We start from the raw sequence: 14,364 nt of genomic DNA on the forward strand, positions 1-14,364 counted from the left end.
ACGTACATCAGATAAAATTTGCAAAGGAAAATTTCACTTTTTATGAACTCAACATTTTAAACAAAATGATACAACAGGAAAAATACACTCTAATAAGAATCAGCTGATCATCAGAATCAACTGTGTTTGAGTAAGTGCAGTCTCAGGGAGATAACAGATGATGGGAACCGGGAATCACATTATATACGATCTCTTTTAAAACAATGAGAAAAGGCTATTTCTTGTTAGTATTTTTGCCCAGAACACCTGATTTTTAGGAACAGATTACTGGCATTCAGTTGGAGATGCATGTATATGCAAGCAGCTGACCTGATAAATTGGATAAGAGACAATATTTTCATAGTTTCACGGTATGTAAGGGAAAATTTGGCATGGACAGAGTATTAACAATATCAAGTGTGCTTTAAGACTGCAAAAGGGTGAAGGCTCCAGGGAAGAAATTTGTTTAGAAAAGCACTTGAAGGTAAAGAAAGAGCTATTCACAAGGAAAGAATATAGCTATCCAAGAACCAGCCTGGTTAGCACAAATGTACATGAATGATTAAGTTTAAGAGCTAAAAGAATTTCATTTCTACTTTTACTTTTAAAAACGATACTTAAGACAATATGAACATTCATTTTTCTGATTTCAAACCTGATGTACAGAAGATTTCTGAAAGTATTGGCAGGAACTTGAATCTACTAAATTGGCATTTCAAAATCACATGCATATCAAAAAGACAAGAAAACACAGGTGATTTAAGGATATTCTCAATTTTTTTAAATATACAGATAGCACACTGAATCAATAGTAAAATGTAGCAAACATAAACAAGCCATGTAAGGTTGACAGAAGAATTTATTAACAATCTGAATGTAATATTCTTCTAGAAAGTCAGGTTCATTATCTAAAAAGAACAATGACATGAGTATGTGGCAGAGCTAGAATTCAAACCTGAGTAGCTAAGTAATAATGGCATGCTTTTAAAAACATCCTATAACTTCTATTTGCTTTTAAAACTCTTTGCATTTTACTTATTACTGCCTCAGGGCAGTAGAGAATACAATTGATACTTGGTGTAGAAATGCCTCCAAAACTACATAGAATCTATATGCTTATAACTACATAAAGTATATAGAAGGTTCCTAATTTTCTGTAATGCTAAAAACCATAGATCTGAATGTATTTACGAGACTGAATTACTTTTAGCAAAAAAATTAAGTTATTTATAGGAAAAACATTTCACTTCACTTTTCTAGAACACAATATGATTAAACTTTCTGAAATGATAAACGCGAGTTATAGTAGTGACCAACCCACCTTTGCCATCTGTGGCAGATTCAAGATTACCTATGTATATGTTTTGAATGATTAGGAATAGAGCAATTGTAACAGTAGTTACTATAATATCAGCAACACCTGTCATACCAGGATTTCCAAAGAACAAAAGCCTACAATAGAACTGAGAGCTTTACTACTCTTGCACTTTGAAACCATTAGGTGAAGAAAACGGTTATTTGAACACAGCACTATGGTTGCTGTGACAGTCAATCTGATAACGAAGTAATAAACAACAGGCGCATATATGCACTCCAGACACAATGGAAAAAGGTATAATTCACATTCTGAGTAGGACACAGTAAGAGTATAGGAACTCAATTTCATCAGGCCACTCAAAATAAAATGTAATTTAAATCTACAGATGATTTAGCTGTATAATTTTATATCTATTTTTGGGCAGAGGTCGATAACTAAAACCAAGAAAAGTAAACTGCATGAGGTAGAGGGTTTCTAAAACTGGCTAATCTGTATTCATAAAAAAATTTCATTTGAGAAGTGGCGCTGTAGCTCAAGTGGTAGAGCGCTCGCCTTTAGCTGAAGAGCTGAGGGACAGCGCCCAGGCCCAGAGTTCAAGCCCCACGACCGACAAAAAAAAAAAAAAAAAAAAAATTTCACAAAAAAATTTCATTTGGGGGCTTGGAAGGTCGCTCGGTGGTAGAGCGCTTACCTTGCATGCATGAGGCCCTGGGTTCCATTCCTCAGCACCACATAAGCAAAAAGAAAAAAGCTGGAAGTGGCACTGTGGCTCAAGTGGTAGAGCACTAGCCTTGAGCTGAAGAGCTGAGGGATAGCGCGCAGGCCCAGAGTTCAGGTCCCATGACCGGACCCCCCCACCCCCAAAAAAATTTCATTTGGCTGGATAGCCATGGCGCATGCCTGTGAACATAGTTACTCAGGAAGCTGAGGATCACAGTTCAAAGCCGGCCAGGGCAGGAAAGCTAGTAAGACTGTGGAGCTATGGCTCAAGTGGTAGAGTACAAGCCTGGTGAAAAAAAGCTCAGAGACAGCACCCAGGCAGAGTTCAAGTCCCAGAACCAGCACCAAACAGAGAGAAAGATACCCTAGGATGTGGAAAACACTCTAAATGTGGCTTTTAGCTTAGTCAAATACTTAAATATCAAAGTCTCAAAGTAAGTAAAATTTCTTCATAAGAATAAATACACATCCTGGATTCTCAACCTTTTCTCAGATGTTAAAAATCTTAACATAGTATAAAGCATTAAAACCATGCATAAAGGAATACAGTATTTACAAAAGAAGGGTACTTAATTTCCAAATACCCATAAAACAACCAAGATAGCCCACTTTAAAAACCTTAATACATTACAAAGCTGTCCAGTTATTACCCTGTTATAGAATCTCTCTTGCATAAACAAAGATAATTAAGACAATGTCTTATGGCAGGCACTCTCTATAAAACTATACTACTCCAATTTGATGGACTTTTCAGTTGTATTATATTTCTATTTAGAAACTTTCAACACTTTTTACTTTTTTATTCTAAGCTAGCTATTATCTTTGTATTCGAACAAAATAAACAACTTCACAAAAATTAGTTAAGTTATATTGTTTTAGATAGTAAGACACTTTTAGTGTTCCTAGGCATATTTAAATGAAGTCTGAGTATTATTAATGACAGTTAACACTTTTTTGGGGGGTGGGGGGGTCAGGTCAGTCGTGGGGCTTGAACTCTGGGCCTGGACGCTGTCCCTCAGCTCTTCAGCTCAAGGCTAACACTCTACCACTAGAGCCACAGCGCCACTTCCAGCTTTTTCTGCTTACGTGGTGCTGAGGAACCGAACCCAGGACCTATGCACGCAAGGCAAGCACTCTACCACTAACCTACCTTCCCAGCCCCAACAGTTAATACTTCGGGTGTTTAATCCTAGAAACTGATACAGTAATTGTTTAAACGTTAATTACTAACAACTGTGGCCTTTATTCATTTATTTTCTAAAAGTAATCACAATACTATAATGGTGGCTACCTCTTAAAAAAACAGAGAGAAAGCTGAAATTGAATGGCATTCTTTCCCATACTAGCACTCAGTCATTAAACCAGTATGAACATTTTTTTTTTGGCCAGTCCTGGGGCTTGAACTCATGGCCAGGGCTCTGTCCCGGAGCCTCTTTGTGCTCAAGGATAACACCCTACCACTTGAGCCATAGCACCACTTCTGAACATTAATTCTTATCCCTCACCTCTCTCCCTAAAATCCCAAGGGCTTGGTCCTCATCTGAATAGATTCTAAATGTACAAGATGATCCTTTTTTATAAGCTAGACTTAGTTTTTAATTTGCACTAACCATTCTAGGCTTCAGTGTTTCCCTTCATTATAAAAGTAAATCACCCAAAGTCCATCATCATTTCCTGAGATAGGAAGCAATGATGGTGGTCTTCTCAATCTAACAATTGTCAAGTTTTCAGTATAAGCTGAATGAATCACCATCAATCGTGTTGTGGCCTTTACTTTTGAATTAAAAGCCCAGGAAAGGCTCCCAGAGTAAGCATCCAACTATTAATTCTTTTCTGCCAGATATAATTCTTAACAACCTTAGGATTAACAACACAAATAAGAGTCAAAAATAAAAAATCCTAACCGTAATCCACAGACATACACTGTAGAATCTAAAAAATTATACTGTGTTAAGATTGGCACCAGACAAATCAGAATTATAATATACTCATAATTAGGAGAGCTCAGGTATGAAAACTTTAAAGTGGTAGGCACATATGTGTCAATGAATATACACAGAAGAGAACTACATAAAAAGATCAACGAATCTTGCTGCATGCCAATGTTACTCAACTGTAAACTTTAAAATCATAAACATTAAAATTATATGCTAATGGGATGACCCAAAATGACACGTCTTCTCCAAAGTCCATCATATATACAAGGTAACACACATAGAACTAACATATTCTAGAAGTTATTCACCCAGTTTAACAGAAGAAGTTAAAAACAAAGAAACTTTGATTTATAATTTTCATTCTCCACTGAAAATATTAGCAAAAAAGGCTGGAAGCAAAAAAAGAAAAGAAGTTCCCTTAGTCCTTTGACAGAAAACAATACATTCCAAACCTAACAATTAGGGGGAAATTTTCAGGTATGCCTTTTTTCCAACATTAACAAAACTGAAGAAATTTTTAGCAGTGACCAGGGTCTACTTCAGTCATGAATTCCTTTACAACAAGGTTACCCATTGACAATCATCAACCAATGTGATTAAGAATCTTAACACAAAACTCATATGGAGATCTATTATGTGACAGATTCAAAAGTAAATGTTATGAGAGTTCTGGTTTTCAAACCATTAAAACCACTATAATCTTTCCTGCTCTGTTTCAACCTAGCACTTGACTCATTTCAAAAGTACCTCACAGGGTCAGAGTACTACCTACCAAAAGAAACTAGACATAATTTCTGCTTTCACAAAGCCCATATACTTATGCAGTGATTAATGCTGATTAGAGTTCTGTAAAAGAGCCAACATTCCACACATATAGACAAAAATGCTATTTTGTCCATTTTAACACTATCAACTTAGTTGCAGCACAAGGTTTTCCCACATGCATACAATATAACTTCATCAGATGCATTCCTTCCCATCATTCTCCCTTCCTATACCAATCTCAACAGCTTCACTGTTAAGATTTTCCCACACACACATCAAGTGTTATGCCCATATTCCTCCCTCTTCACCCTTTCAATTCATTTTCCTGCCTCCCAATAGTATCCAGAGCCCATACAGAACCTGTTTTACATTCTCGTCAATCATTTTTTCAATGTGTGCTAATTTTAAATTGGCTTCATTGTGGCATTTTACACATGTACATACAGTACTTTAACAGATTGCTTCTCTCATTCTTACTTTCTCTATCCCCGATATCCCTGTTTCTTTCTTAAAGAAAATCCTAGGAAGAAATCAAAAGCAAGGGAAGAAGTACTTCATTTTTGGCAATGGCTATGACAGGACAAAGATGGCAGTTGGCCAGCATCCCCTTTTTTTGACCCACTTTAACCCATCTTCCACTTGCTAAGGAAGAACTACATTTGTAAGAATCAGCAGTACATTCTTCAGATACATAGTCAGAAGGCTTGTATAACCTAAACACATTTTTACTTACAATGAAGACTTTTGTTGTATATAATACAGATCGCAATCACCCACAGCTTCTCTATAATTGAATATACTTTGGCATCTCACAATGCTTTTAGTATTAATAGAAGCTTTGCCTTTTAGTAAATTTCTAGTATTACCTTTCTTCCAATTGCTCCATTCTGTTTTTTTGGAGGCGGAGGCTCAAAAATGCGTTGCTGCTGCTGGGGTGGAAGCGTAGAGTACAGTGGAATGATTTTAATGTCACCAACTTCAGGGCCCAAATCATCAACTTCACGCTTTATTCTCTTACAGGCCTCATCAATTTCCTAGAAAATTGAAAGTTTTGAGTCTGAAAATAAAAATACTGAAAAATGAAGCACGTATCACAATCTTACTCCTACGCAGTTTACATTACGTGTGCTACCTGCTTTCATATTATGGAAACCCTAATTAGTTACCAAACTTAATTTAGTCACCAAACTTAACTTCCTAAATTTTAGGAAATTCCCAAATCCTTAATTAGTTTTTAACTGAATATGTAACTGTCTTATTTACATTCCACACTCTTTTCCTGGAATAGTCAGATCTCCTAATTCTCAAATTCAGTGACTTCTCACCTATCAAGAGTTATGTTCAGAGACCCCCACGATAGGTGAAAATCCACAAACCTTCAGCATTACATAGTTGTCCCTTCCTTTTTCGAGGTTTACTTATTGGCACTTGAAGGATTTTCACTTACTGAAGTCTCTGGAATACAGTTCCCGTGATAGGTGAGGGATCACTAGTTACTTTTTTTAAAAAAAAAAATACATGATACAGTGAAGCTGCAATAATGAACCACTATAATATAGTGTGGGATGACTGTTACACTAAAAATGAAATTTCCCACCCAGGAATAATTAACTTCATTTATGACCCTTTCCATTTCTCATCATCTTAGAGAAACTGACATCCTACATATTTTAAATGTCAATCAGGCTTTACTGTCACATATCACTAATGCAATTACACAATCATACAGAAAATTTGTTTCATTGTGCCTGAGAATATCATATAGTCATCAACATAGATACTCAAGAACTAGTCCAAATATCTAATGGTAATGTGGTAGGGAATACCAAACACCTATTCCAATGATCTACGTTCAATTCAATGTTTCAAGAGAATATATTAAGATAGAGGGAGGGGTGACAGCTGGAAAATGATAGGATTAAGGCTGAAAAAATGGCAAGAAAAGGAGCTTGATGGGTAATATCTTCTAAATTTTACTAGGTAATTGAATTAAAGTTGAAGTATCTAAGTATATCAAATAACATGTTATATATACCAGGCAATCTTTCCAACCAGTGACCCAGTCAGCAATTAGCCTAACCAACAAATACTCTTTTATGTTTGGATAAAAGATTGCCTTTTGAGGCAGAATGTTACAACAGAGGGGAAGAACTTTAGGTAAATGAATTCTGTATCACATTAACATTTTCCTCAAAAGTATTTTAAATCAAAATGCAACTGTTTCTGTGTTAAAGGATATGAAGTTCTTAGACAAAGACATCTTACTCCAATTCAAAAGTTTAAAATTTTCTTAAATAGCATAAATGTTCTTGGGTCTTGAAAACTCCAAAACCAGCAAAGTTCTACTAACAAGTGAATGTTGGGTCAGGGTGATGGTTCTCAAATGTAATCTGAGCTATGTGGGAAATAGAGACCTCCAGAACCACAATTTGAGGTCAAGTTTAAAGCTAGCTAGGTCAAAAAGTTATCAAGACAACTATCTCAAACAACTCGGTTAGATAGTAGATAACAGGCAATCCCAGCTACGAGGGATGCATAGGTAAGACTGTGATCCAAGGCTGGCCACAGGCAAGAAAAAATTAAGACCTTCTTCAAAAAGGAACTAAAGCAAAAAGGAGTTGGCACATGGCTTAATCTGAGATAGGGCACAGCCTAGGAGGTGGTTCAAATTCCAGAAAAATTTAGAGCCTACTTAAATTTCTAAAAGATAAAAGTAGAATGCTATCTACCAAACAAAAAAAATATTAACAAACGAAATAAGTAGAAAAAATGCTTTAACATGCTGCATCTAAGATTAGATTTGCTGGCACTCAAATTCAAAATTACGATTTCTAAGGAAGTTAAACAAACTTTAAACATAGACTCAAATTTCTGATATGAATGATCTCCATTTAATCATAATCTCTATTTTACCAGAAATTTGACCATATAATGGGAACATGGTCAAATGCCACCTAACTTCCAGGTTTCAAATATTATTTCATAAGTTAAGTGCCAAATTATACACTTAAGGTAGTATTTTAAGATAATTATTATTAGATTATCTGTTAGGAATGTTTGAAAATGAAGAAATAAGCCACAATCTTAGCCAATAGTCTTAGCTTCTTTAAGTAACCTCTTATACACAATTTACATTTCAAACCATTTCTTTTTCTAATTCCTGTAACCACTCTAAGGTCTTCTACCTTTAATTTAAATCAAGGATCTGTCTTTTATGCCCTAAAACCAATTCCAACCTTTTCTCATTTTTAGTTGGTCTTCCCTTTCAAATCAAATTAATTGATCAACAGGGACCCCATTGTTTTAAGTGATCAAATTGGTAATGTGTTTAAAAAAATCAACTTTCAGCCAGGCACCAGTGGCTCACGCCTGTAATTCTTGCTACTCAGGAGGCTGAGATCTGAGGATTGCGGTTCAAAGCCAGCCCGGGCAGGAAAGTCAGTGAAACTCTTATCTCCAATAAAACCACCAGAAAACCGAACGTGGCACTGTAGCTCAAGTGGTAGAGCGCTTGCCTTGAGCTGAAGAGCTGAGGGACAGCACCCAGGCCAAGAGTTCAAGCCCCACGACTGACACACACATCAAAAAAGCACTAGTTACTCAGGAGGCTGAGATTTGATGGTCATGATTCAAAGCCAGCCAAAGCAGGAAAGTCCTTGAGACTCTCATCTCCAATTAAGTAGCAAAAATAAAATAAAATGAACCGAAATAAGCTGGAAGCGGAGCTGTGCCTCAAGCACTAACTAGCCTTCGGCAAAAAAGCTCAGGGACAGCACTCAGGCCTTGAATTCAAGCAAGCACACACACAACACACATACACATCACTTGATACTCTTAAAAATTGAATTACACACCTTTCACTCTCCACCCTCCAAAACAAGTCCTTATCCTCTACAGGGAAAGAAGACTTTATTCACAACTCCCACCAAGGGCATTTGGCAATGTCTTCTGCAAACATCTTTGGTTATTGTAATTGACAAAGTGTCTATTGGGTCTAATGGCTAGAAATAATGTCAGTCCTATAATAACAGGTATTCTCTGACAAACAACCACAACATAAACACTGCTAAGCTGAAAACCCTGCATTAGAGAGGGAGATCATGTATGGACAGTGGGTTAAACCTGTAAATCCTAACAATAATACAAACCCCAAAAATTCTAAGGTTAAAAAAAAAAAAAAAACAACCAGCACTCAACATATCTAGCTCATAACTCAACAGCATCTGATCAAATATTATCAAACACCTCTGTAGAAACTGAACACAAATCACATAGCAGACCTTTGATATCTACCAGAGCCAATTACCCACAACAATCTTATGTACCATTAATATGCTGAAGAAATCACTTTGGTAAATTACTCCCCCAAAGGAGAGACCCTTAAATCATAGATGTAAAATGGGCCAAGGAATGAATAGAAAATTCAGCTATGTTGTACCCCCAAATTTCACCGTTACAACAATTATGGAAGAGATTTGCCAGCAGGTAGGCAATCCATTGTTCAAGAGATAGATGTGAAAGATATCCAAGTATGTTCCATCTACTTGCCATCTCAAATGTATCATCTTTTCTAAAATATAACCTAACCAGCCGAGCACTGGTAGCTCATGCTGTAATAATAACTACTCAGGAGACTGAGATCTGAGAATCATGGTTCAAAGCCAGCTCAGGCAGGAAAGTCTGTAAGATTCTTTTTTCTTTGTCAGTCATGGGGCTTGAACTCTGGGCTTGAGGGCGGTCCCTTAGCTCTTCAGCTCAAGGTGAGCACTCTACCACTTGAGCCCTATAGGGCCACTTCCACGTCTGTAAGATTCTTATCTCCAATTAACTATTAGAAAACCAGAAGTTGAGCTGTGGTTCCAAGTGGTAGAGCACTAGCCTTGAGCAAAAGAGTTCAGGGACAGTATCCAGGCTCTGAGTTCAAGTCCCACAACCGACAAAAAGAGAGAAAAAAGTAAAACCAATTCTTAACCACTGGGCAACACAAAAACAGATAGGTAAGCACTTATAGCTAGGCTATCAAATTAAAATTTAGTCCCTCTTCATACTAGTCACCTTTCAATGTTCAAGTCCTAATGTTTCTTAGCGGCTGTCACAGTGAAGAGCACAGGGAAATGACTGATTCCTGATACTCAGCCCTAGAGAAACATGGACATTGCTAGAATGCTTATTAGAAAATTAGGATAACTCATGATCCACCTTTACCTACTGGATCAGATTCTCCAAGTTTTTCAAATGATCTTCACATACAGCAGTTTAAGAAGCATATTCTAGAAAACTCAAAGTCCATGAGAGCCAAAAAAAAAAAAAAAGGTGCTTTAAGAAACTATTCACTGCTTGGTTTTCCCAAAACCTTATTTTATCCAAATGTTCTCACAACATACCTATAAAAGCCCTGTTGGAAAAGTTTACAGAATGTTATTAAGAATAATATTAGTATCTTAAAATAAATTTGAATTCAGACATATACAGTGAGTACGTGGAAGACAAACATGAATGTTTTGATGATAAGACAGATGGGCACCCAAGTTCACTCACAAGCTATTAACTAATGAGGACTGCCTGATTTTAGAGCAGCTGTGATGCAAATTTATGCCTTAGTTAAAATACCACTAACAACCTGGGCCTCTGTGAAAGTTGAGACTATCAACAGCTAAATCTTGAAATTCTAAAAATATATAACACCCAGGCTAATTAACTATAACATACTCTATGGTTTATAAGACAGTTAGCTAAGAATTTTACATAGTAGTACTAACAGTGAATAAAAACAAACCACTGAGAAAAGTTGGTTAATGTGTCAAGTTCATAAGTTTAAAGTTGTTTAGTAGAAATAAAGTAACAAAAGCTGAACAATGAAACAAATAATTATACCTCTTGACCAGTTAAAAAAAGGAGGAGATCTCCTTCTTCTTCTTCACACATATGTATCTGGATCACTGTTCGAATTGCTGCCTCAAGATAATCTCTTTCAGGTTCTGGAGTATAAAAGATCTCAACAGGATGTGTGCGTCCAGGAATAGTTAAAAGAGGACAGTTGTCGAAGTAAATCTGGAATTTTCCTGCATCTAGAGTAGCACTCATAACTATAACCTGAAAAAAATAGCAAATAATTTCAAAATTGCTTAAGAGTTCATGGTCTCAAGGGGGAGAGTAGGGGAGGGATAGAAAAAGATAGTAAATAAGTGAACTATAACATGTCTCTGTGACACAATACCGTAAAAACTAAAGTTTTCTAGAAATAAGTGGCAGGATTGGTAGACAACATTAATACGGAATCATTCCTTCTGCTTTAATTAAAACTTTCCAAAGGGGAAAAACAAGGGCAAAATGCACATAGTGGCCAGAAAACAAGGGCAAAATGCACATAGTGGCCAGAAAACTACATGTACATCATTTCTTTTTTACATCATTATTAATGAACATAACTTTAAATAAAAAAAAAAAACTGCAAACAAGAGCTACAAAAAGTTAAAATGGAAAAGGCACTGATTTATGCCACTTCTTTCTTTAGATAAACCATATACTAAAAGAGTCTCAATTTTTACCTTAAAGGAAGCTATTCCCCAAAACTTTGATAGCTCTATGACAGTTTTAAAACACTTACCAACAAGTGGTGAGTCTTAATCTCCAAAGAATGATATACACACAAAGCATAAAGAGGAACTTGAGAGACAAAAACACCAGAAAATAGTCTTACACAGTAACACTGGCAAAAGTACACCAGGGAAGGAGAAAATGCAAGATAGTAAGCAATGTATTTGTCATGAGCTTACTGTCCTGAGTATAGTTTTCCTACTCTCAGGTGTTTCTGTTTTAGGACAAAGTTAAGAATCTAAGGAACAAAGATGGGTATTATACTTAATGAAGGGTACACTGAGCAGCCCAGCCACTAAAAATTACGGTGTTAAGATTATGAAAAAACTACTTTCCAGCTGGGCACCAGTGGCTCACGCCTGTAATCCTAGCTGCTCAGGAGGCTGAGATCTGAGGATCGGGGTTCAAAAGCCAGCCCAGGCAGGAAAGTCCATAAGACTCTTATCACCAATAAACCACTCAGGAAACCGGAAGTGGCACTGTGGCTCAAGTGGTAGAGGACTCACCTTGAGCTGAATCGCTGAGGGACAGCACCCAGACCAAGTTCAAGCCCCCCGACCAATCAAAAAAAAGAAGTACTTTCTAGTAGAAGATTTCTAGGAAGAAATCTTAAGTGAAGTCCCAGAAAGTACACTAAATACAAATAATGTAAAGACTTGGAGATTCAATTCAGTGGTAGTACTTGTTTAACAAAAGTGCAATGGCCTGGGTTTGATCCCCAGCACTCCACCTCTCCTCCTTCCAAACTTCAGAATACCAGGAAACAAATAACTTAGGTACTTGAGTGCTTTTGTTATAGATGATTAGTGATCAGTGTTCCCTTACTCTTATTCATACACACACCAATAAACGAATCAAATGGATAAACTACTTCACCTTTAAGTCTGATCTCTGTCTTACAACCTCCTTTAGGACACCCATCAGAATATCTGTAGCAAGTGTTCTTTCATGAGCTTCATCAAGAATTATTACACCATAGCGCTCCAGGAGGGGATCATTCATGGCTTCACGAAGTAGCATTCCATCAGTCATATACCTATATTCACAATAAACACATTGGTCAAAGTTCATTTAAGTCATTATGAAATTAAACTCCATTGCATAAAAAAAGAACGGTAAAGAAATAAGGTGAGCAAAAAGCAAAATTCTGCCCAAGGTAAATGTGCTAATATCATAATCAATTGCAAAATTAAGCTTCAAGACATTTTATAACAACCATGTACCAAATAAATTACACATCATAAAATTTCATCAAACACTACGATTTGCTGAGACTTTTTTTTTTTAATGTCAGTCCTGAGATCTACTTCTGGCTGTTGTAATCCTAGCTACTCAGGAGGCTGAGATCTGAGGATCACAGTTCAAAGCCACTCTTACCTCCAATTAACCCCAAAAAGTAGAGCTGTGGCTCAAGTGGTAATGCCTTAGCACAAAAGCTCAGGGACAGCACCCAGACCCAAAGTTCAAAGCCAAGGACTGGCAAGACAAACAAACTGAATCATAAAATCTCTGGCACTCAAGTACAGGATCTACATCTAAATGCAGTTTAAAAATAGCTTAAGAGGCTGGGAGGGTGGGCTCAGGTGGTAGTGTTTCTGCCTAGCAAAATCTAGGCCTTAGTTCAAACCACTGCATCACCACTACCTCCTCCCCACACCAAAGGCAGCTTAAAGAAGACAGTTGATAAAGAATCCAGTCTTCACATGAGTAATTAGCTAGTCAATATCAGATTAAGGGTGGTTTGCAGACCTGTTTATGGGTCAGCCATCTCCTGTCCATTCTACTCTGACTAATGCTATTACTAATACAGGACAACTGTTGTCAAGTTTGGCATCTGGACAAAATTCAGTTAAATATTAAGTCCATTTTATTTTATACAGATTTTAAAGTAGAATGGGGAATCACATCATTTAAAGACTTCATCGTTTCAGCTCTTCACCAATATTAGTCTAACAATCTTTTTGGGGATTAGTCTGGTATTTTTGTAGTTAATGACATCTGTCGAGCAAACAGAGTACACAAAGAACTCACCCAAATTTAGTTATAATTTAATACAATTTTTGGTAGACAAGTCTACTTTCCATTTGTATACGTTTATCTCTTTTAGTTTTATTTTAAAAATTAAACAACCATCACTTCTGAAATGGACAACATCATCAGCTGCAAGATTATGTTACGTAAGACCACGAAAGAAAAGCACTGCCAATTATACCATGACTCAACGCCCTAACAGTCCATCCAGCATAGTGCATGAATCAGTGACACCACCATCTCCAATGCTTTGGAATTTCTTTGATCTATTTTAGAGCTCTTGGCACGTTGCCTTCAGAGATGCTTTACTGACGTATCTCAGCAGCAAAACATAATTCACTTATGACTAATTTCCTTGGCTTCAACAGAACTTCGTTATTTTGCAGGACATAATCATAAATACCAAGGAGCCACTGAAAAGAATGAACAAACTTGATATTTTAGAACAATCTCCATGGTACAGAGTGAGTGAAAATACCCCAAACGGAGAAAGCATCTGTTCTAAAATAAAATAAAATAAAAAAATCCTAGCTAGGCTGTGCTGTTCCAATACTTTTAAAAGGTTTGGTTATCTTCTACTGTACAGGCTTTCCCTTGGCCTAACCAAATATACAGCTATATCCTATCTGTAGTTTGGAGTCTACTTGAAAGGCTAGTATTTCCTGGCACTCATGTTTATTGCTCTTATCTCCTAAGAAAAGTTCTACAAATACTTAAAGAAACTACATGGAATCACAAGTAAGTATAAAGAGTAATAAAATACACAGCAATTAAAAGAACATGTACTTTGTTATAGGACAAACCCAGTCTAGGGGTCCACTTTTCTATTGCAATAGAAATACCTGTTGGATTAAAGCATCTACTGGGGCTTTAGAAAAGCTCTGGAAAGCCAGGCATGATGGCAGGCACTAGTAATTCAGTATTAGCGATTAGAAATGCAGGATTCAAAGGGAGGCCTACCTTATATCACAGAAGAAAGGGAAAAGAGGATAGAAAGTTTGGGTTCTGGAACTGCAG

The 14,364-nt window shown here is 36.6% G+C and overlaps 1 protein-coding gene across 1 annotated transcript in view; it reads right to left on the reverse strand.

Moving 5' to 3' along the window:
- Dhx15 (DEAH-box helicase 15) overlaps window positions 1-14,364 on the reverse strand; it is a 44,893-nt gene that overhangs the window by 12,290 nt on the left and 18,239 nt on the right. The window contains exons 4-6 of the mRNA XM_042674781.1: window positions 12,193-12,352; window positions 10,594-10,812; window positions 5,586-5,753 (exon numbers count right to left, since the gene is read on the reverse strand). Of these exons, the coding sequence (XP_042530715.1) occupies window positions 5,586-5,753; window positions 10,594-10,812; window positions 12,193-12,352 (547 nt within the window). The remainder of the gene's footprint in view (window positions 1-5,585; window positions 5,754-10,593; window positions 10,813-12,192; window positions 12,353-14,364) is intronic.

The sequence above is a fragment of the Dipodomys spectabilis genome, unplaced genomic scaffold (genome assembly GCF_019054845.1).
Source record: "Dipodomys spectabilis isolate Male_0828 unplaced genomic scaffold, ASM1905484v1 ptg000021l, whole genome shotgun sequence".
Taxonomy (NCBI): domain Eukaryota; kingdom Metazoa; phylum Chordata; class Mammalia; order Rodentia; family Heteromyidae; genus Dipodomys; species Dipodomys spectabilis.